We start from the raw sequence: 24,197 nt of genomic DNA, 5'->3' as shown, positions 1-24,197 counted from the left end.
AGATGCCTTGTGGCAAAACAGAGGTGAGGACCACAAAAATTAGGTAAATGTTAAGATTTGCTTTCTGTATATTCCATAGTCCTCCTAATGTTGCACTTGTGCTCCAAGGGACTGAATCACATTCTCAGTGACAAACCTTTGAGAAAGTCCCGGTAGGAGTAATGCTGAAATAGAAGCCAGGTCCACCATAGACTGAGTCCTTGTCTATGTAGGATGAGTTTAGAATGAAAACTGGTTATAGAGTGAAAAATTCACCTGATTTCAGGGACATGGTATTTTGGTGCAGCAGCAGTTTCAAGGTAGCTTCTGGCTTTCAAATAGATAAATCAAGTCACAGTGGGCTACAGTACTCCCCCTGGAGCTGTCCTGAGCAGTGCACATGTTCCTTAAGGTCGCACCTGCCTGCGAGGCAGTGAAGGGAAGGCTTTCTCTTCCCCACTTAACACGTGCAGGACACGTGGCTAGGAGGGAACTGAGCCTGGGACCCCCAGGGAGTCTCCTCTCCCTGCCTTATCCCTGCCTGAAAGCTCCCCAGGGACTTAAAGTATATCGATCCTCCTTATTTCCTGTAGTTACATTCTATGAAGTCACCATAAACCCTTAATTAATGAATACTGAGCCACTGCTCCAAGGGGGAATAAAGGATTGGGTTCCTTTAAGCCTCTGGTCACAAGATTTTTGTTAACTATCAACACATAACTTTGTTTTATGTGCCATTCTGTTCAAAGGCACATTATTTAATATATACTGTTGATTCATTAACATTGAACTCACAGCAACAGCACTATCCCTCATGCGTGAACCAAGCTAATCTAACACACGTATTTTCCCCATAAGGCACATCACAGCCTCTTGCACTTCGGAACACTGGGCAGTACTTTAGCACAATGCTTGAGGGGCATTTTAAACAGCAGAATCATCAACAGAAAGCACAACATTTCAGAAAATGTGGCCCTGGCTAGACGGCAGGAAAGGATGCTCGTTTACAAGATGAGCTGAAACAAGCTGGCAGACAGACCCGGGTCTGACCTCACGTGCCTGTCCTGCAACTCAAATTTTTTGCCACTAAGTACTTGTCTGCAAATGACTGTGAAAGCACCACGATGACTGATTTGGGGTTACAAATAGATTTTAGTGTCTAGGTGAATTTGCAGATATGGAATCCATGAAGACTGACTGTGTTTCCACTCCTTTGAATTTAAAATTCTCTATAATCTGCCCCTTGCTTGCAAAGCTGACTCCACTTCTCTGTCCCAGGGCAACATAAACACTGGCTGTAACAAACTATTTGCGTTACTCGCAGTTTCCCAAACACATGTTATTTCTTCATCTTTAACTCTTACTTTGAGCATTTTCTTACTGTCTTCCTGGGACAACTTAACAACTCTCACGTTTAGTCATCACCGTCTGCCACAGTGTCATAGGGCACAGGGCGCCCTTCCAATAATCATAGTAATAGTAGTTGTAACATCATCGTAACAGCGTCCAAGTTCATAGCCTGCTCAGTATGTGCCAGGCACTGTTTTGCATGATTTATAAGTAGCTACTAATTTAATCCATACAACAAACCTACTGATAGAGACAACTAACATGCCCCAGTTAAAGACAAGAAAACTAAGACATGATAATGTCAAGTAACTTATCAGAATCACTCAGCCTGTGAGTGGGAGAGTCAGGAATCAACCTGGGAAACCCGAATGCAGAGCCCAGGCTTAATCGTCATGGCATTTAGACCAAGGTGCTTTCTTCCGTGGAATGCAAACAGGGATGCGGACGGAGATGGAGGAAGAGACATATAAATATGCATGTCACTTCATCCCCTGCCATCTGTATTTGGGAAAAAATACATTAAAATGACACCAAGTACTGCATATGTAATTATGTATAATTATACTTGTGTAACTGCATAATTATCTTCTATCACCCAAGAAGGTAAAAAAATCGTTTAAAAATTTGAACATAAATCTATACCAATCATGTGGTTTTCACTTTTTGTATTTTCTGATGTTTTGATATCTTGAGTCCTTGCTGACATTGGAGGGACTGCCCTCCGCAGGGGTGGGCTACTTCCTGTACATGAGAAGTCTGCTTGTCACATGCAAACCAACCAATCCAGATCCTATTCCCCAACGACCTCCTCTATCAGGCGTTTGCACTCTGGGCCACCATCCGCCCGCTCTAATGACCACAGAGCCAGGTACCAGAGACAAGCAGGGGTAGCACCTAGACCCCAGGGCCCAAGGAAATCATTTAAACTGGCCAGTTCTGAGCCTGCTGACCGTCCTTGCCTTGGCTTTCTCCTGAAAGCCACACAGAAGGCTGCTGCCTGTGTTTTCCGCTCGCTCTCCCTGCCTCCTGACCCACCCTGCTGCTTCCTATATGTCCCTGTGTGATGGGACACGCTCCCTCCTCTTGGGAACTATGAGCAACAAGCTCTCTTTTCAACAGCAACCATCTCCAGGGGCAGTTCTGGCCTTATCATACCTGAATACAATGCAACCTACCTTTTAAAAGAGCCTTAATTCTGAAATAAGATTTTTCCCATTACCTTTCTCCACCCTCCCATTTTAGTCAATTTTTTTTCTCTTAAGACAACCTGAAAATGTTAAGGGAAATGTTTATGAAAACTTTTCATATTCAAGCACATTATATTGTTCAGAAACAGTTTCTTTTTTAAAAAATGAGCTTAGAGAGAGACGGAGAAAATGGCGGAGTAGAAGGACGCTCGCAGGTCACCCTCTCCCACAAATACACCAAGACCCACATCTACAGACCCACTCAGCCAACCAGAGCACCTGCGGAACTCCAACAGAACATCGCCCTCTTCAAAAGATAAAGACGCCAAAAATCTGGTAGGAGAAAAGGAAAAAAGAAAGAACAAAAGGCAAAGCAGCGCAGGACGGGTCCCGCGGGGAGGGAGCGGCAAAGGAGGACTGGCGCTCGCTCGCTGGGTCTCCCCTCTCCAACTGAGAGGCCAGCGGGACGGAGGGGGAGCCTCCGAGGCTCGGATCTGTACAGAGCAGCCCTTGACTAACAGAACTAAGTTAAACGGGCACAGAGCGTCCCCCCGACACCCAGCCTGAGACGCGGGCCGGCAGCGGCGGGCAGGGCCAGGCTGCACAAGCCGGGCGGAGGACGGAAGTGGCTGCACGGAGGCAGCCCCGGGGGAACGCAAGGGGCTGCCTGCCGTGGCTGTGGGTTCACAGGGCAGAACAACCTGGGCCCTCCATAAAACAGCAAGGTTGATGTGCTCTCGGGGGAAGGGTGCACACTCCCATCTCTGAAAACCCGCGGAAAGTTTTCGGGAGAAGAGAGGCGGGGCTCAGGCACAGCCGCCATATCCTCTGCGCTAAGCACCCAGGCGGGGGCGGGGGCGAAACCTGCATGCGCACCGAAGGGCATAGCAGCCTCAAAGGCCAGACTGAGACTGGCCTGCAGCCCGGGGCAGATAGGATCCTTCCATCCTGGTCCCTCAGAGAATTTGCTCCACAAAGACAAACAAGGAGCTGGGTTTTGGCTCGGAGCAGAGACAGGGCTGTCCCTCGGTCTTCCCCGAGCCCACCCGCAGAGCGCCGACCAGGGCGGAGCGCCGACCAGGGCGCAGGGCGGAGCGCTCAGTCGCACAGAGCAACGGAGCTACCGGCGGCGGCGCAGGTAGAGCGAGAGCGGCCCCCCGCCTTTCGGGCAGGAACACAGCCCCTGACCGAGGTGCTGGGAGGGGGCACGACCCGCCCTCCGACCCGGCCAGTCTGCAACATCTGACTACGGCATCCGGAGGGGCAGCGACCTGCCCGCCCACAGCAGAGAGCTGCACCTGACCCAGTGTTAGCAGGAGGTGCGATCTGCTTGCCGACAGGTGCTGGGAGCAGCACAGAAGAGGGCGCCAACGGAGGGCCTCTGAAAACAGCAAGCTGAGCTTCCAAAACAGGACAAAGACAGAAAGACTTCACAGTAAAAGCACACAGACTCCAGGAGAACACCAACAACCCCCCCCCCCCTTTTTTTTTTAAATCTGTTTTTACCTGTTCTATTTTCTATTACTCTCTTAATCTTTACTTCTTAATTCATTTCTATTTCTCTTGGGTTTTGATATCCTGCTATTGACTAGACACAGGTTTCAAATACATCTATTCATCTCCCCCCCCCTTTTGTAAAGGTTTCAAAAGGACGTCTCAACCCGATTAATACTCTGCTTCAACTCACTCTTCTATTATTCATTATACACTGTTTTCAAACCCTCTTTCTCCCTTCTTTTAAAATTCTTTCTCTCTCTTATTTTTTTTTCTTTTTTTCCTAAGTTCTATTCCTAAATAGGCATCAGATAGATAAAATCCTTAAGGACCAAAATAAACAACTGATACTCCATAAACCACAGTGCCAAAGAGGTATGAGCAAGATGAAGAAGCAGAAAAACCTTTCCCAAATAAAAGAACAAGAGAAATCCCCTGAAAGAAAGATCAAAAAAATAGACATCGATAGCCTACTAGATCAAGATTTCAAAAAAGGAGGGATTTAATTGCTGAAGGAATTAAAAGAGATAGTGTTTAGAGATATAAAATATGTCAAAAATGAAATTGAAGCTATAAAGAAGAACCAAGTAGAATGGGTAAACTCATTGACAGAGATGAGTAATGATCTAATAGCTGTGCAAAGCCGACTAGATAATGCAGAGGAACGAATTAGTGATCTAGAAGACAGGGCAATAGAAAGCACCCATTCAGAAGAACTACAAGAGAAGCAAATAAAAAATTATGAAAATAGCATAAGGGAACTATGGGATAATATAAAGCGTCCCAATCTTCGCATAATAGGGGTCCCAGAAGGAGAAGAAAGATCAAAGGGGATTGAAAAGGTTTTTGAAGAAATCATGACTGAAAACTTCCCAAACTTAAAGAAGGAATCAGATATCCAAGTACAGGAAGCTCAGAGGGTCCCAAACAGGAAGAACCCAAATAGACCCACACCAAGACATATCATAATCAAGATGGCCAGAGTCAAGGATAAAGAAATGATTCTAAAGGCAGCAAGAGAAAAGCAAAGAGTAAGTTACAAGGGAACCCCCATAAGGCTCTCAGCTGATTTCTCTACACAAACACTACAGGCCAGAAGGGAGTGGCAAGATACATTCAAAGCCCTGAATGAAAAAAAGATGCAGCCTAGGATCCTTTATCCAGCAAGGCTATCCTTGAGGATAGAAGGAGAAATAAAGAGTTTCACAGACAAAAAAAAAACTGCAGGAGTTTAGCAACACTAAACCCATGCTAAAAGAAATACTGAAAGGGCTATTCTAAATAGAAAAGCAGCAGGATGCTACAGAAATGAGAAACACACAACTGGAAAGGTGATAACTCATGAATTACAAATAAAGTAAACATGAAATTATAAAAGAAGACATACAAATCACTGAGAGTGGGAGAGGGAGGCAGGGAAATATAGAATATTTTTTTCTTTCTTTTAAAATTTTTTTTAACAGTAGGATGGGTTTGAGATCATGTTACTATCAGTTTAATAAAAACAGTTATAGTAATGGGTTGATAGATTTACAAAAAAGGGTAACCACAAGCCAAAAATTTACAAAGGAGTCACAAAAATTAAATAAAATCCATGATAATACAAAGGAAAATTACCAAACCACAAAAGGAAGAAGAAAGGAACAAAGAGGATATACCAATTCAACTGCAAAGATAAGTTCAAAATGGCAATAAACACACATCTATCATTAATTACTGTAAATGTTAATGGACTAAATGCTCCAGTCAAAAGACACAGAGTGGCAGACTGGATAATAAAGCAAGAACCTTCAATATGCTGCATACAAGAGACCCACTTTAGGGAGAAGGACACATATAGATTGAGAGTGAAAGGATGGAAAAGGATATTCCATGCAAATGGAAAAGCCAAAAAAGCAGGTGTTGCAGTACTGATTTCAGACAAAATAGACTTTAAAACAAAGGCCATAAAGAAAGATAAAGAAGGACATTTCATAATGATTAAAGGAGTGATACATGATGAGGATATTACACTCGTTAATATATATGCACCCAATATAGGAGCACCTAAGTACATACAAGAATTACTAACAGAGATAAAGGGGGATATTGATGGGAATACAATCATAGTTGGAGATTTTAACACTGCATTAACATCACTAGACAGAAAATAAACAAGGTAACAGAGAAATTAAATACTACAATAGAAAAACTAGATTTGGTGGATATTTTCAGAGCATTACACCCCCCAAAAATAGGATATACATTCTTTTCAAGTGCACATGGAACATTTTCCAGGATCGATCATGTACTTGGGCACAAAAGAAACCTCAACAATTTTAAGAAGATAGAAATTATCTCAAGCATCTTTACTGACCACAATGCCATGAAACTGGAAATCAACAACAGAGAAACAAAAGAGAAAAAAAGGAAAGCATGGAGATTAAACAATATGTTATTGAAAAAACAATGGATCAATGAGGAAATCAAAGCTGAAATTAAAAAATACCTTGAGACAAATGATAATGAAAGCACAACCACTCAAAACCATATGGGACACAGCAAAGGCAGTGCTAAGAGGGAAGTTTATAGCGATACAGGCCTTCCTCAAAAAAGAAGAACAATCTCAAATAAACAATTTAACCCACCACCTGAATGAATTAGAAAAAGAAGAACAAAAAGCCCCAAAAAGCAGCAGAAGGAAGGAAATAATAAAGATCAGAGAGGAATTAAATACAATAGAGATTAACAAGACCATAGAAAAAATCAACCAAACCAAAAGCTGGTTTTTTGAAAAAGTAAATAAAATCGACAAACCTCTGGCCAAACTCACAAAGAAGAAAAAAGAGAGAGCACAAATTAGCAAAATAAGAAAGGAAAATGGAGAAATTACAACAAACAAAATAGAAATACAGAATATCATACGAGAATATTATGAAAAACTATATGGAACCAAACTGGATAACCTAGAGGAGATGGACAAGTTTCTGGAAACATACTGTCCACCAAAACTGAATCAAGAAGAATCTGAACACTTGAACAATCCGATCACTAGAAAGGAAATAGAAATAGCAATTAAAAACCTCCCTACAAATAAAAGTCCAGGACCGGACGGCTTCACCGGGGAATTCTACCAAACATACAAAGAACTCATACCAGTCCTCAAACTCTTCCAGACGATTGAAAAGGAGGGAATACTCCCAAACTCATTCTATGAAGCCACCATCACCCTGATACCAAAACCAGGCAAAGACACTACAAAAAAAGAGAATTATAGGCCAATATCACTGATGAACATAGACGCCAAAATCCTCACCAAAATTTTAGCAAATAGAATCCAACAACACATAAAAAAGATTATACATCATGACCAAGTGGGGTTCATCCCAGGGACACAAGGCTGGTTCAACATACGCAAATCAATCAGTGTAATACATCACATCAACAAGAGAAAGGACAAAAACCACATGATCATCTCAATCGATGCAGAAAAAGCATTTGATAAAATTCAACACCCATTTATGATAAACACTCTCGCCAAAGTGGGTATAGAGGGAACATATCTCAACATAATAAAAGCTATATATGACAAACCTACAGCCAGCATAGTACTCAACGGGGAAAAACTCAAAAGCTTCCCACTAAAATCTGGGACAAGACAAGGATGCCCACTATCACCACTCCTATTCAACATAGTCCTGGAAGTCCTAGCCACAGCAGTCAGGCAAGAGAAAGAAATAAAAGGGATCCAAATTGGAAAAGAAGAGGTAAAAGTGTCATTATATGCTGATGACATGTTACTATATATAGAAAACCCTAAAAGGTCCACACAAAAGCTACTAGAGCTGATTGAAGAATTCAGCAAGGTAGCAGGTTACAAAATTAACGTTCAAAAATCAGTTGCATTTCTTTACACTAACGATAAATCAACAGAAGAAGAAAGTAAAGAAACAATCCCCTTTAAAATAGCACCCAAAGTAATAAAATATCTGGGAATAAATCTAACCAAGGAGGTGAAAGAATTATACACAGAAAACTATAAACCATTGATGAAGGAAATTAAAGAAGACTTTAAAAAATGGAAAGATATTCCATGCTCTTGGATTGGAAGAATCAATATTGTTAAAATGGTCACACTGCCCAAGGCAATCTACAGATTTAATGCAATCCCTATCCAATTACCCAGGACATATTTCACAGAACTAGAAAAAATCATAATAAAATTCATATGGAACCATCAAAGACCTAGAATTGCCAAAGCATTACTGAAGAGAAAGAAAGAGGCTGGAGGAATAACTCTCCCAGACTTCAGACAATACTATAGAGCTACAGTCATCAAGACAGCATGCTATTCGTACCAAAACAGACATATAGACCAATGGAACAGAATAGAGAGCCCAGAAATGAACCCACAAACTTTTGGTCAACTCATCTTTGACAAAGGAGGCAAGAATATACATTGGAATAAAGACAGTCTCTTCAGCAAATGGTGTTGGGAAAACTGGACAGCAGCATGTAAAACAATGAAGCTAGAACACTCCCTTACACCATATACAAAAATCAACTCAAAATGGATTAAAGACTTAAACATAAGACAAGATACAATAAACCTCCTAAAGGAAAACATAGGCAAAACATTATCTGACATACATCTCAAAAATTTTCTCCTAGAAGAAATAAAAGCAAGAATAAACAAATGGGACCTAATGAAACTTACAAGCTTCTGCACAGCAAAGGAAACCAGAAATAAAACAAGAAGAAAACCTACGGAATGGGAGAAAATTTTTGCAAGTGAAACCGACAAAGGCTTGATCTCCAGAATATATAAGCAGCTCATACGGCTCAATAAGAAAAAAATAAACAACCCAATCCAAAAATGGGCAGAAGACCTAAACAAGCAATTCTCCAAGGAAGACATACAAATGATCAAAAAGCACATGAAAAAATGCTCAATATCACTAATTATCAGAGAAATGCAAATCAAAACTACAATGAGGTATCACCTCACACCAGTCAGAATGGCCGTCATTCAAAAATCCACAAATGACAAATGCTGGAGAGGCTGTGGAGAAAGGGGAACCCTCCTACACTGCTGGTGGGAATGCAGTTTGGTGCAGCCACTATGGAAAACAGTGTGGAGATTCCTCAAAAGACTAGGAATAGACTTACCATATGACCCAGGAATCCCACTCCTGGGCTTGTATCCAGAAGGAAATCTACTTCAGGATGACACCTGCACCCCAATGTTCATAGCAGCACTATTTACAATAGCCAAAACATGGAAACAGCCTAAATGTCCATCAACAGGTGACTGGATAAAGAAGATGTGGTATATTTATACAATGGAATACTACTCAGCCATAAAAACCGACAACATAATGCCATTTGCAGCAACATGGATGCTCCTGGAGAATGTCATTCTAAGTGAAGTAAGCCAGAAAGAGAAAGAAAAATACCATATGAGATCGCTCATATGTGGAATCTAAAAAACAAAAACAAAAACAAACAAACAAACAAAAACAAAGTGTAAATAAAGGACAGAAATAGACTCACAGACAGAGAATACAGACTTGTGGTTACCAGGGGGGTGGAGGGTGGGAAGGGATAGACTGGGATTTCAAAACTGTAGAATAGACTACACTGTATAGCACAGGGAAATATACACAAAATGTTATGATAACTCACAGAGAAAAAAATGTGACAATGAGTGTGTATATGTCCATGAATAACTGAAAAATTGTGCTGAACACTGGAATTTGACACAACATTGTAAAATGATTATAAATCAATAAAAAATGTTAAAAAAAAATGAGCTTATTTGGGCTCCAGTCGACCTAAAGAAAAAGAAAAAAGCAACTAGGAAAAAAAAAAACCCAAGCTTGTCCAATTTTAACATCTGCCCTGGTCCAAGAGGGCTCAGAAAGAGGAACTACAGATACCTCCTTTTCAATGCTTGTCCAACAAACTGGATAAAGGTAAAATTCACAAATAGTGAAGCGATCAATTGGACATCATGACAGATACATTCTAGAAGGGTCTCTGGCCAGGACTCAACTCTTCACAGAGTGTGAAAACCGTTTTGCACAGTTCCTGGTCATTATAATCCACAAGGCATGTTTTGACTAGAGGCATTTCTCCTGCTTTCTGAATAAAGTCATTCTGAAAATGAGAATCTGCTTTCCATCACCTTGAGAAGTACACATGTCCTTTCTTAGAAGTTCCAATGAGATTAGTATTAACCCAGACAACCCTGACCCCCTCCTCCTACGGGGGGACCTGCAAAGGCATGTCCATTTTGAAACTAAGGAACCACTAAGAGATCTTAGAAGAATAAGCAGCTTTGTTTTAAAAGCAAGTGCTTTTCTGTGTTGTGACTAACCATACAAGCCATTTAGCCACTTTAAACCGAGATTTTAGAATGATTTCATCAGAAAAATCTGCTCTGTTGGGATGCTGTGCTGAGAAGGGATGTGAGGCCCATCTGCCTTCTCAAAGGTGCAGTGCTTCACTATCCTGGAACACACTGTTCTCCCTGCCTTGTTGGAGCAACGGCCCCTCTACTTTGGAAAACTTGAAAAGCCGCCTATGACTTCCTTGATGCATGCTCTCCAAAAAGCAAGGAAGGGAAGTGCCACTTGCTGGGTGCACCCACCATGCCAGGTGCTGAGCAGTTGCTGACAGACAGTCCTGTAGAGCCCTCTAGGAGCCGTGAAACAGGAGCGCGCCTGCCCAGTTTCACACAGAGGAAACTGGCACCTGAGTGAGTAGGTTAAATGACTGCCCACTGGCCAGTTACTAATTAATGGCTTATTATTAATAAATGCCTTGTAAGTAGGAGGCATAGAATCAAAATCTTAGGCCCACTCAACTCCAAAAACTTGTCCTTTAACACTTCCTGAGCACTGCCTACTTGGGAGATGTGAAATGAGAACTAGCATTCTTATGTGAATTGAACTTTCCTTCAAAGAGATCCAAAAGGCTATCCAAATCTCAAATTGCTCCTGAAGGAGGCAACAGGGAGGAGGTCAGTAAGGAGTTAACAGGCAAGATGATCCCTCTTTTGGAAGCACAGAGAGAATCCTGCACCAGGATGGACTCCAGCATCCAGCCAGGGCTTTTGAGGTCAGACACAAGAGCCTCAGCCCGCTTTCAGCGTTTTGCACAATGGTCTCTAGGTGGCGCAAGGAGCATGTGAGTCCATTCCTGAGGCCTGTCTGTTTCTGGCCCCTGCGCGTTACTCTAAAGTGAAGATCTCTGCTTGTGAAAGCGGTTGCATCAATTCGAGCATTAGAAATCATTACTAACTAGTCTTTCCAATTTCTCAACTCCCTGACGCAAGGCTGTGGCCTGGGAGAAGTTTCTGAGGAAGGACTAAAATCGAAAACTCAAAAAAGATCCAGGGAAAAATGATGGAAACCAACACTCTCCCTTGGTTATCCTCTGTTCAAGGTCTCTGCCTTTAAAGGACTTTTCAAGTCCTTGGAACAGAGGCCACATAAGTGCTAAAGGCTTTACAACACATCAAATTAACGTTCAATTTGAAAAAGGCATGTTCTTCATAAAGTACTCATGGAGCAGAACACTCAGGAGGCACTTGAAACTCAGAGAGAGATGTACCGTAACACCCAGCTGTGAGAGGAAATAATAGTCATGTTAAGACAGATGGAACGCCGTTGAGAAACACCACTCGTAGAGTTTGGCTCATGAAATACCCTGATGATTTCACACAGGACCAGAGTGTGAAGATAAAAATGGACGTGTTTCATCCTTCCCGCCCCCTTTATGCATGCATACCCTTCCTAGAGACCTGTAATACCCTGAGTCCCACCAAGGTGTCTTCCCCCAATTCCCTCTCTCCTCCATCTCGCATCCACATGCCCAGAAGGAGAAATAACACTGGGCATTCTGGGACCCCACTGCCCCTGACAAAAATCGCTAGGACCTGGGGCACAGACACGTGCAGTCCCGGGATGCTGAGCACGTAAAGAGCTTGTGTTGCATTTCTATACAGTCAAACGCACCAGAAATCCAAGTAGTAGCCAAAGGAGGGCAATGAAGGGGCAGAGGCTTGGGCATGCCCTACAACCAGGCAATCCCTCAGGACAGAGCACCGGCATCAGTGGGGAACACTTTGAGATGCACGTGCCTTGATCTCTTCCCTGGCCACTCTGATTTGACTTGAGGGTAAGAGAGATTGGGTGATTTTGTGAAGCTTTCCAGGTAATCTGGATAAGCCTTGCTCAACACACAAAAGTAAACACATGGGAGGAACTGAGGATGGGGTTAGAATGTGAGCTACAGCCACATTCCCGCGGCTAACTCCCTGGCAGGCAGGCTCTGCCAACACACAGGTGGATGAAAGCAGGGCCGGGGCCACCCATGAGCCTTACTCGGCGACACACACCAGGTACGGGGACTCCCACCTGGTCCATCAGTCATGGAACTCTTTGCTAAAATTTGGAAAAATTGACTCAGCTAAAAGATCAAATGGAATGTCAAAGTCAAAATATGGGATATGATGGTATAAAAATGATGTCTTAATGCCTCTGTAAAATATATTGCAAAGCTGAATACAGAGTTTGACAAGTACCCTTATGAGAAAAGACATGTTATGACTACCAGTATAAACACAATAACTTACTTATCAAATTACTAGGGTTTTTTTTTTAGTTTACAAAACATTATTGGAGAGGTTTATAAAACCTGTCACTCTGATCCTCTGCCTGTTAAAGTGGAAATTACTCAATGATTGTGGAAAGCAATTTGATAACATCAAAAATCTTAAAAATATATACCATACAAATGCCAGTTGTACAAATTTATCCTAATAACATGATTGTGGACCTGCATAAATGCTGGGTGGCAAAGATGTTCCTTATAGACTTGTTGGTAATTTCAAAACACTGAGAAACACAAGAGCTGGTTAAATAAACTGTAGTACATTCCAATAATAAAAACTCTTCAGTATTGAAAAGCAATGCATGTAACTGATGTGGAAATTTTCAAAGGCAATTCTCGAGAAAGCAACATTTCTCAAATAACACACAAAGAATGGATACCAGTGTATATAAATAAATATTACTATTAATGTGTGTGTGTGTATATATATTCAAGGAAAGAGTATTTGCAATTATAAAATAATGCCGGGTGATTTCTATTCACTGAAGCCAAAATCTCATTTATATTGTTTATGAAGGGAAAGAAATGGAAATTCAATTTTATACCTGCAGAATTTGAGATTATTTAGCCAGAGGTCAGGCAGAAATGTGATGGTGGTAGAGCAACAATGGACCGAAGTAGAAACAAAGACAATAGATTATATTCGGGACAAGCTGTGTTCTGATTTGCAAACTTAATAAAAAGAAAATCTAGGAGGTTATCTATTAGCACCTGTAGCAAGAAAAAACTTGTAGGAAAATATAAATTGCATGAATCACATTATGATTAAATTTAAGGAGACTCTCAATTTGCTTTTGATACAAAATCAATGTACTGAGTCATCCAATCACTAGCCCAATAATAAGAACCATCCCGCAGCTGCCATCATCCACTTAATTTAGAAAGAACCTTAAGCATCTTATGAAGGGGATTAAATGAAGTCTAGATACTTTCCGGGCTAACTACTCTTGGTTACGCTTAATCAGAACTGAATAAACAAACTCAGTATTAGTCACACTTGTGCAAGTTATTCCATTTCACTGCAGCCAGAAGAGATTTTCATGTGATCTTGTTTAAACCAGCTAAACATCTGGAAAATGTGGAAACTATTCTGTAAGGCACAAGAGGACCACACGCTCGCAGGAGACAACAGTTACGTGGCTGAGGTCAGACCCCGGGATGCTGGAAGGGGAGAGCTTACTGGAGATGGCTTACTTACAATGAAGCCAAGTTTTTTGTAGTCCCGTGTGTACATGGACTTGCGTTTCTCCATGCTCCCGCTGCTGTTATTTGGTTCAGACTCTGCATCAAAAGCAATCCTTCGAAGTTCAAATATGATGTCCCTCTGAGCCTGAAGGGGTTAGGGAGGGGAAAAAAAGGAGAAGGAGGGAAAATGGCTTTCATTGTGTGACATTACATCTTCTCCCTGGCTCCCCAGAGTCTAAATGATTTGCGTTCAGGCAAAAGAAGAACAGAGAAAAGGCAATCAGAGTTCGAAGTCACGGCTCTGTACTCCTCTTGGTCCTGCCTCTCTCCCCACTACTCAGCCCTGACTTTACTCCACAATTATCCTCACGGCCAAGTCATTTGGGGCGCTGATATCAACTGCCTCATGAAGTTCTAAACGAGAGCCCCAAATATGATGGAAGGCTTGTGATGGGAAAAAGCCACGTTAGAGGACCTGGGAGTCTTGTACCATCACAAAGTGAGAGGCATGTAGCTTATGAAATATATTGAAGTGACAAGGAACCCCTAACTCCACTGAGAAGTGACATCAGAGATGCAAAACTTAGAAATGGTTAAAATGGTAAACTTTATGTTATGCATATTTAACCACAGTATATATATGTCTGTCTGTGTGTGTGTGTGTGTGTGTGTGTGTGTGTGTGTGTGTGTGTGTGTGTTTAAATGAAAGATTTCCAGAGAGGGCTGTTCCACCTTAAGACACATTGCCTTTCATACCAGAAGTGGTAAGATGACAGTGTCATTTCTCTGGGATGATGACACTTGGCCTTTCCAAAAATGTGTGGCACATTAGATGGCCCCTCGAAGCCTCTCCATCTTTCTTAATCGCATGGCCGCCCGCCACGAATGAAGGGCTGCGGCAGACACACACTTCACATGTGCCGTCCACATCTGCGGGACATCAGCCCCTCACGTGCCAGTAATGAGTGTTTTCCTTTCCAAAGCTGCAGCGCTGTTTAAGTTGAAAATGTGCTACAGCAGGGCTCCCAGCTGTTTCCTCTCACCCTGTCCTCACCCAGTGAAGTCCCCCAAAAGCCTTTTGGATGGAGCTATATCCTTTCATGCACAACAACCAGAGACCTGGAGAGAATTACAGCAAAGAGCCAACTGACAAAAATGTAAGCCCAGAAATCAGACGTAACCTGGGACCTCTACCCGTGGCGCTGATCACTGGAGAACGGAAATTACTCCCTCAGCCTGCAGAATCAATATCACATAGAGCTACCAAGTGGCTTTGTTTTCTGGGAACTTGACTCCAAAGCTATCACCACTGAAGGCACTGGAGCCAAGGGCCAAGATCTGGTCTGTGGCCGTGTGATGTCAAGCTTTCTTATCCAATAAAGAATGTTTGATGCATAATGAAATAATACATTTATTTTATTCTCTGACCCTAGATTCACCTAAGTTTTAAATCCATTCCCCTAAGTTTTGAGATGATAATAAAACAATGATATCATCATTTAAAAACTCCTGGTTTCTAAGTGCCCGAGAAACGACTTTCAGTGACATTTTCTCTCGCTCATGTGCTCTTCCTGTTGTCTGCTAAGCGCTCACCTGATCCTGGGGGTCCATCTTGGTCATCATCCTGTCTTCCAAAAGGTTAAAGGTGAGCACCTGTAGCACGTACAGCTGGTGCGCCATTTCATTGTTGATGGCCCGCTGGGCTCGGATGACATGCTGGGGAGATGGTTCACAAGTGAAATTTTTTAAAAAATGGAAGAAAGAAAAGAGCAAACAGCCTAAGTGACCTCCCACCATTATGCCAAGTAGAACCTCACAGGTCCTCGTTTGGCGGCTTGGGGGGGTTTCGGGGGGGGGACCACCCTTCAGGAGAAAGATGAGCACGCAGGTGACCCTGAAGCTTTCCTCTACATTTCGGGGCCCAATAAGGTTCCTGATCTTTAGGCCAGAACTGAGGAAAAGACCTACTGTGTGCAGGGGAGAATGGAGGAAGGGAAGGAGGTAGAAATGCTGTGGTGACTACAGCCATATAAATCAGGAAAAGGTGAGCCTGAAAGGAGGGTATCTTGAAGAGGACTGGATTTCTACGACAGGAGCGTTCCCTGCATACTGGAGAGATGTAAACGGTGCACACATCTTGTAAGCAGTTTGCCATCATCTTACCCACAACTATCTCTGACAGGTCATCCCACTTCTCAGTGGGCAAAAGTTTTAGAAGCAACACACAAAAGCAAAGTACCCATCAGGTGTACAGCTAATTCACTGTGGAAACCGTACGGGGACCACTGCCACCACAGTGCAACGAGTGAATTTATGTGTATTACTTCGCTCATCTGTTAACAATTAAATTTTTTAAAAAATAACCCTTCTCCTTAAAAACAGAACCAAAATGAAACAAATATAAAAGAAGTGGCAGGAGACTTGATACACGGGCCTTCATCCCCACCAGAGCTGGGTTTGAGACTGGATTCAACACTTGGGTCTAATTTACATCCACTTTGGCAGAGACCATGTTGCGCCTTAAAAATGCCAAACAACCAGTCAGAGTGGTGAACACATTCAAGTTAGTTATTTTGTGTGTGCTAGACCCAAGCACGTCTTGCTGTCTGAAAGAACTTTCTCTGGGTGCCCCTCAACCTGGTGTGGACCTGGACTCCATAGCCTGGCTCTGAGCACCATGTCAGTCAAAGAGGGCGGGGTGGGGTGAAGAATGAGGGAGAGAAGGAAACTGCTGTAACAAAATTACGGGAGTTGGGGGATGGGAAGCTAGGCAATGGGATCAGGGTGAGAACCAAACCTCATACCCTCCAATCTTCCCAAGAGAATGTTAATCATGGTATGTGTTTAATATCCAAAGTGTTTAGGCACTAGAGCATGTAGGCATCTGTTTTATTAGCTGCTCAAAAGTACCTGCACTCCAAGTTCTTGCCAGAGAATACCAACCTTGAACTTCCAGCCATCAAAGTCTCATTTAAGAAGTCCCACTGAAGCAAACTGATCTTTCAGACATGGTGCCTACAGTCATTCCATCTCTGGGCAAACTCCCCATCTGGGCATTCTAACTCCAACTGCCACGCCGAGGAAATACTAACAACAGACTAAGACCTTAATTCAAAGTTTCTAATCTTTCATCTCCCCACTGTCCTCCCCTTGAACAAACACCTTCACTGAACTATTTATGCTTTAATATTGTAGTGTCCACTTTTATTGAGAGCCAGTATTGAAAAAAAGAAAAAACATATTATGAACACTTCTGTGATTTCTACAAAGCCATTCTTGGACCAAGAATCTATTAGAAGGCTCTAACAACACCCATTTCAGATTCCAGTTCCAGGGAGAAAAATATGTCATCCCCCGAAGAACTGGGGTACCTCTTTCATCAAACAATGAAAATTACATTCATATGGTTTCTCTTTATACTTAACAGCCAGGAAGTTTAGCATCAAACTTGATGACAAATTGTAGTCATTATTATTGGCTTTGGGTTCTAGAATATTTATTTTGTTTGCCCTCATAAGGTTTTTAATTTTTAATGACTTCATTGTATTGGAGAGTGTGTGTGTGTGTGTGTGTGTGTGTGTGTGTGTAACTGCAAACTTGCAGAACTCATTTTTGGAATTACACAAGCACAAATTTTTTTTTTTTTTTTGATAAGCAGAGGAATCAATTACACATACTTCTTTCAGCCTTTGGTTAAAAGTCAAGTAGTAGATAAAGCCTCAGGAAATCTTGCTTTTGATTTATTTCTAAACATTCACAACAGAACATGTAAAGCTTCTTCTCTGCTGAGGTTTCAGGTTCTTTTTGCATCACAATTAATGAGTAGGTTTCATGACTGTCTTCCCTGCCTTTCTCTAGCAAAGGGGCCCAGGAAAAAATAATGGTCAAAATTTTAGGACTACTCTCAGAGTCTGATATATTTCCAACTAGTTTCCTCATTAAAAACAGTATAAGCTCATATTGGTGGATTTTTTTTTAAAGTCAGGGAGCCCCTGATTTCCTTGAACACAAAGCTAAACTGTGAGTGTAATGAATCTGCCCCCAGTGAGAGAGCTTTCCAACCCTTCCTGCCAGAATGTCTCTCTCTCTAGAGCAATTCCAGGGACCCGCCTCCCTCCAGTCATGTGAGGCCATTCCTGTGGGAAAGCCTTGTTTATTCCAATCCCAAAAGGACACCTGTTCTTCCTTTTCTAGTTCCTACTGCTTCACCACAGAAGCAAGTCACAGAACAAACCACAAAATGATGCCAAAAGAGAAGATAAATAAATACGCCAGACTATTCCTCCCCAGCAAGGCGATCACAACACGTAGGTACTCACTGTTAAGATGATGGAACGCAGTTGCTTCTGAGCCAAGATATTCGCCATCTCCTGTTGAAGAAAAACACACCCACACAAAAGCTTCGGTTAGAAAGATACATTGCCACGTGGCCCCAAGTGACTTTATCCTGGGCTGTGCTTCAAAACTGGATATTAGCAGTATTTCTTACCAAAGGATAGACTCAAATGGACAGTGGTATTCAAATTACTTTTTGAATGTTGTTTTAGGTAACAAAGCTATGTCCAAAAGCAAAGGAGGCAAATCTGGCACCTGCAAACTTCTTTTTTTTTTTTTAAAGAAATTTCCTCCTCCCAGGAAAAGGTGAATACCGAATAAAAATCAAACACTCCAAAAATAAAAGCAATGGTGCTCCGCTGCAAAGGCTCATCCATTTTTATTAGACTACATATGTGCAGAGAGTTTTTACTATAAGGCAACATATGCTGGCATCAGGGAGATTCCAATATTAGAAAACTATCACTTTAAAGATCTAAGACTTCTAAAAGCCATTTCATCTTCATCTGTGCAAAACCAAAGACTGCGTAGTACATACCCCAGGGCTTAATAGTCTATGCAAATGAACTGAGTGGAGTTTTAGCGAAGGACAAACATCTGGGCAGATGCAAAGCCCTGGGGTCCACACTCGGCATTCCTGGAACTCAGTTCTGCAGGCTGTGCTTTCTGCTTTGGCCTGCCTGAAGGGCACAGAGGATTTGCAGGTGATATTTTAAAAATGAAATGATTCATAAATGCCCTTTCTAAATACCATCAAATAGATACGAAGGGGAAAATGAAATAATTGAACACAAGCTTGGTCCAAACATCCAAAAAGAAAAATACTGCTCATATTCAGGAAGACACTTCATTGTTTTTTGGTGGGGGGTTATTTTTAGTGTTGCTACTCTTACCGAGCAGAGAAGAAACTAAGCTATGATTTAAAAACACGACCATGAATTCGATCAAGGTCAAAATAAACTTGCAGGAAGCGAGGAGGACCCAGAGCGCACTGAGGAAGTGGGAGTGGGGCACACAGGCAGGGCTGGACAGGAACAGGATGGGGGCGCAGGGCCTGCTGTGTGCTGACAAGGGAATGTAGGGACTTACAGTCAGAGGACAATCAAGGATGTCAACACTGCTCTCTACACCAACCTAACGGCCATCGCCAGCACAGAAAGGAAAGCAAGCAGGAGAGAAGGATGGAAATTCAGAGCATTCTGTTAGAGGTTAATTTTAACATCCCTGCTGACCCCACTGCATTGAAGAGAAAAGTGCATAAATACTCAAAGGTGATCTAAAAAGCCTCGATGGCGTCAAAGTCAAAATCCAATCCTAGGTCCCTCTCCAACCTCTTGAAAACAAGAAGCCAAGGACGAGGACACATTCAGAAACAAGTTAAATGGCAATCTAGAAGAAACTAACCTTCCACAACTCAAAATAGAAAGGTTCACTTTTTTTTTTCTTGGACCAAATTAAAACAGAAGGCCCAATGTTCTAATTTCGTTTCTTTTATAAAAATGGCATTACAGAATTGTTTGAGTAAACTTGAGACTCCATGGAGAATATTTTATACCATTAAGATGATATAAAAGTATAGATAGATATAAACATGGATGTGGATGCAGGCATACCTCAGAGACATTGCAAGTTGGTTACACCACCACAACACAGCAAATACCATAATAAAGCGAGTCTCTTTAATATTTTGATTTCTCAGTGCATATAAAAGTTACGTTTACACTATACTGTAGTCTATTAAGTGTGCAATAGCATTATGTCTAAAAAACAACGTCCATACCTTGATTTAAAAATACTTTATTGCTAAAATAACACTAACAACATCTGAGCCTTTAGAGAGTCATAATCTTTTTTCGCTGATGGAGGGCTTAAAATATTGCAGGATTACCAGAGACACCAGGAGAGCAAATGCTGTTGGAAAAATGGTGCCAACTAGACTTGGTCGTTGCAGGGTTGCCACAAACCTTCAATTTGTAAAAAACACAGCATTTGCAAAGTGCAGTAAAGTGAAGTGCAGTAAAACGAGGTCTGCTTGTACAGACATACTGACACGGAAAGCTGGCCACCAAATCTTGTTTGGTTGTAAAAGCAGTTTAAAAAAAAACAGTGCGTGCACTATGATCACATCTAGGGAGAAGATGATGTGTGCAGGAGCGTCCTGGCACAGAACAAAGCAGGATGTAGCACCGTGACAGTCACGCAGATGTGAGTCGGTGCAGGAGTTCCCTCTCTGGGATTGCAATCATGGAAACTTCTTCCTTTGGAATCTGCATTCTCTGATTTTTCTACCAAATCTTTTAACTAAAAATGGATTTTTTTTTAAATACTGCTTTTCAAAACTATACATATTTGTAGAGAAATGTGGAAGGGATCTGGCCAATATTGACATGAGAACAATAAAATGAATAACGAGTAGTTGAAAGAAAAAGAATCCTTTGGCTCACTGAACAGCAATCTCTTCTGCCACAAAACAAGCACCTTTCCCCTTTATTTGGGTAGGAAAAGGGGGGAATCTCTGATATCTGGGGGACATGAGAAAGCATGACCCCATCCCCCACCCCCAGGGAGGCTGACAGGGGGCCCTCCCCAGAGGAGGTAGGGGTACCCCAGGCCCAGGCCCAGTGCTGTCCTCTCTCAGTCAGGCCAATGCAACGGATTGCAAAAAAAAAAAAAAAAAAAAAAAAAAGAAATCAACAAATTTCAGTGAAATCCACAACTCAATGAATGTGAAACAAAAACATCACCCACTTCTGCCTGCCAAGTAACAAGATCTAACTATGGCAGGACTTTTCTTCAGTAAAAGCAGAAATAAGGTATAGGTGTTTAAAATCCTTCCAAATTCATTCTGCACATTTTGAAAAATAAAGAAAACCCAGATAATGGAGTCTGACCAATGTGTTTGGCCCCAAGTCAGAAAGAGATGTTGAAGTAAGCAAAAAATTTTGACTGAAGTGGAATTTATCGAAAGTCCAAATGTTTTAAAAAGACAAACAAAAAGGCGTATTCCTGTAAATCCAATAAGTAAGTGTTGAGATATGTTTTAATCTAACTGGAGGGAGAAAACGGGCTTGGTGTCTTCCAGGCATCAGGAAACTCTTTCCTAGGCAAATACAAGGTCATTCTGCAGGTGATGCTTCCTTGACTGGCATTCAATGGGATGCTTTGCAGATAAGAGCAGGGATGAAGTGGGGATTCCAGCTCTGAATCGGCCCAGCAACCTGGTCAAGTTCTTTACTCCCTTGGACTCTCAATTTCCTTATTTAAAGAATGGAAATAATAAGATTTTCTATAGATCTGAGAATTAAATGAAATGACATAAAACACCGAAAACAGCGTAGCATGTGGTAAACTCTCAAATATTGTCATTGATGATTGGCTTTGGTAAGTTTCCCTATTAGCTTGATCTTCTGCTTTGCAGGCCTCCATTGATGCTCAGAAAATAATAACAAACTTTTCTTCATCATAAACTTGAAATCATTTTTTAGAGCCAACTCTCTCTTAATGCACTAAAAAATTTTTAAAAATCAAAAATCAAAATATTCCTTTTCTTTTCTTAATTTTCCTTTTTTAATTCTTGTTTCTTATTAAAGTGTAGTCAGTTTATAATGTTAGTTTCATGTGTACAACAAATTAACTCAGTTATACATATACATACATACGTATATTTTTTTCAGATTCTTTTCCATTACAGCTCATTACAAGAAGTTGAATATGGTTCCCTGTGCTTTACAGTAGGTCCTTGTTGTTTACCTATTTTATGTATAGCAATGTGTATCTAAATACTCTTTTTCTTGACAAACGATAGTCACCGACTCATCTCAACTCCAGTAGAGTTTATAAAGTCCAAGTTAATTTTCCATGGACAAGCATGGTCATTTTTAGTTCAAAGAATAAATCACTATAATACTCTACATTACTCCAGGTTTTCTGCTGAATTATACACATTCTATCCTTCTTAGGTGAATTGTTTTCTTAAATGATTTAATGTTATTAGACTAGCCTTGGTGATGTATTAGGATTATAGCAATATATGGCCAAACTGTGTTGTATCAGTATCATAGAACCCAATACCCCCTGACAAAAGATTTAATTAGCAGAATACAGACCTAATGTTAATGGTATTCCCAATAAAATAATATCTCATTATATTTTCATTGTTATCATTGCCCTAGAATCAGTATGGACTGGCATCTATTTTTCCTGTTTCTCCATGGTCATTCAACTCCAATTCAACAGATTAATAGTAGTTCTTGGTGTGACAGGAAGATGCAAGGTGTACGCATCTAACTCTTGTCTGGATCCCAGAGACTCAAGTGAAATCATAGCACCTGGGGTGGGCATGAGTTTTCATTTCCTCTAATCTAGCCACAGGGGAAAGCAAAGTCTTGAGAAGCCAGGCCAGAATGCAGGCTTCCTGATCCCGCTCTACAAGCAGCTGCCAGGTGGTTTGGCCAGGCATCCTTGGTCCAACCAGCAGAAGGCTCAAGCTTCTCACTGCTCATGCCAGGCTTGTGCACGTGCTGCCCATGTGAGGCGTGTGCCTGTGAGAGGTGCCAGGCAATTTGCTGGGCTGCTGGGAATTATCGTGAGCCCCGTGTTTAGATGTAAATATGAAAGGAGAAAACCTGCCTATGGTCCTGCTTAAGATGTGCAAAGCCATCCTTAAAAATCCAGCCTGGAGAACAGGCTTAAGGAGGGCAGGTACCTCCTGGCTCCAGCCAACACCAAACCAAAAGCACAGGAAACTATAAAGTCACTCTACTTAGTTTGCAAATATAGCCCCCAGGCATGAGTAAACAAACCAGAAACCCTCATATTTAGTCACTGAGGTTTAAAATCCTTGGCAACGAAAAAATAAAGTAAAAAAAAAATAAAATTCTTGACGTGGTGTTCAGTAGCATGTTAGCTTTCTAAATTCTTCCAAAACAGTTTATGGGTAACTGTCATCAAGCTCCCCAGTACACTTTCTAAAGGTTGAAAGTTCTCATATTTCCACCCAGTTTTTAAATGAAGTAAATTGTAACCAAGGTAACAGTATGCTATGTTGATTGGAAAAAAAAAAAAAGCAAAACATGAATGGACTTTGAGCCAAACTCTAAGACGTGCAGAAGTCTACTTCTTCCACAGCCCCTTTATAACAGTACTTCCCTGAGTTGAAGAAGAACCAAAGATCTACAAAGGACAGTGTCAAAGGGTAAGTTTCACGTAGGTACATCTACATTCCCTCCTCTTGTTTGCACAGAGGAGAGGAGGGGAGTTGCTCAGTCCCCCGGGCCACATCCACACACGGACAGCAGAAATATCATCCAGCAAAGAGCCCCTCTCACACATATGAACAGTCATCTCAACCCTGGTTCGCACTCTGCATCTTCTCCCTCCGGTCCTCTCACCTCCCATCTCACACCTTCCCTGGCAAAGCGTGACAACACTCAGGGTCCAGTTTTCCTCATCAGGTGGATGGAAGGCAACACCACCATCACCCCAGTGAGTATCCAGTAGAAGGATGGGTGCAGTGATGAAAGATGACAGGGGCTTCTAACTCTGCGTCCACCAGAGAGGCAGAGTTTCCTCTTTCTTTCGTCTCTTTGTTTTGGGCTTTTCTACTGGGTTTCCTGTGATGAAAGGGCTCTACAGCTGGAACACTCCTGACATTTTTCACCAGACAGGGGCTCGCCCATCTCCACCTAGTTCCCTCTGGATCTTTGAATGATGTAGGCTAGCCAGCCAAACCACAGAGCAGCAGGGAGCCCCCAGGAGTTCCCGAGATGGGAAGGGGAGGGCTCTCTCTGCACCAAAGGTTGTCAGCCCTGGGCACTGACTTTAAGACAGAAGAAATGCAACTTACCTGCCTCCTCTCATCAGGGGCCTTCAGGAAAAGTGCATTAATCACTGCAATGGTATAGGTTTGGATTTCTTGATCTGATCTGTAAAGCACAGAACAATACAGAAAGTCAGAAGAGGCTACTCCTGAATTAGGCCCTGATAAGGATCATGATCATCTCCCCCAAA

The 24,197-nt window shown here is 41.8% G+C and overlaps 1 protein-coding gene across 10 annotated transcripts in view; it reads right to left on the bottom strand.

Moving 5' to 3' along the window:
• ELMO1 (engulfment and cell motility 1) overlaps positions 1-24,197 on the bottom strand; it is a 491,925-nt gene that overhangs the window by 287,479 nt on the left and 180,249 nt on the right. For 9 of the 10 annotated variants that reach the window (XM_032483695.1, XM_032483693.1, XM_032483692.1 and 6 more), the window contains 4 exons: positions 24,034-24,112; positions 18,173-18,223; positions 15,447-15,569; positions 13,867-13,998 (listed from right to left, as the gene is read on the bottom strand). In XM_032483695.1, the coding sequence (XP_032339586.1) occupies positions 13,867-13,998; positions 15,447-15,569; positions 18,173-18,223; positions 24,034-24,112 (385 nt within the window). Of the gene's footprint in view, positions 1-13,866; positions 13,999-15,446; positions 15,570-18,172; positions 18,224-19,277; positions 19,668-24,033; positions 24,113-24,197 lie in introns of those variants that run through there. The other variant, XM_032483701.1, reaches the window with a different exon arrangement.

This window comes from Camelus ferus, chromosome 7 (assembly GCF_009834535.1).
Source record: "Camelus ferus isolate YT-003-E chromosome 7, BCGSAC_Cfer_1.0, whole genome shotgun sequence".
In the NCBI taxonomy this organism is placed as follows: Eukaryota; Metazoa; Chordata; class Mammalia; order Artiodactyla; family Camelidae; genus Camelus; species Camelus ferus.
Note: the sequence above shows the minus strand (reverse complement) of the source record. Positions and strands in the feature narration are given on the sequence as shown.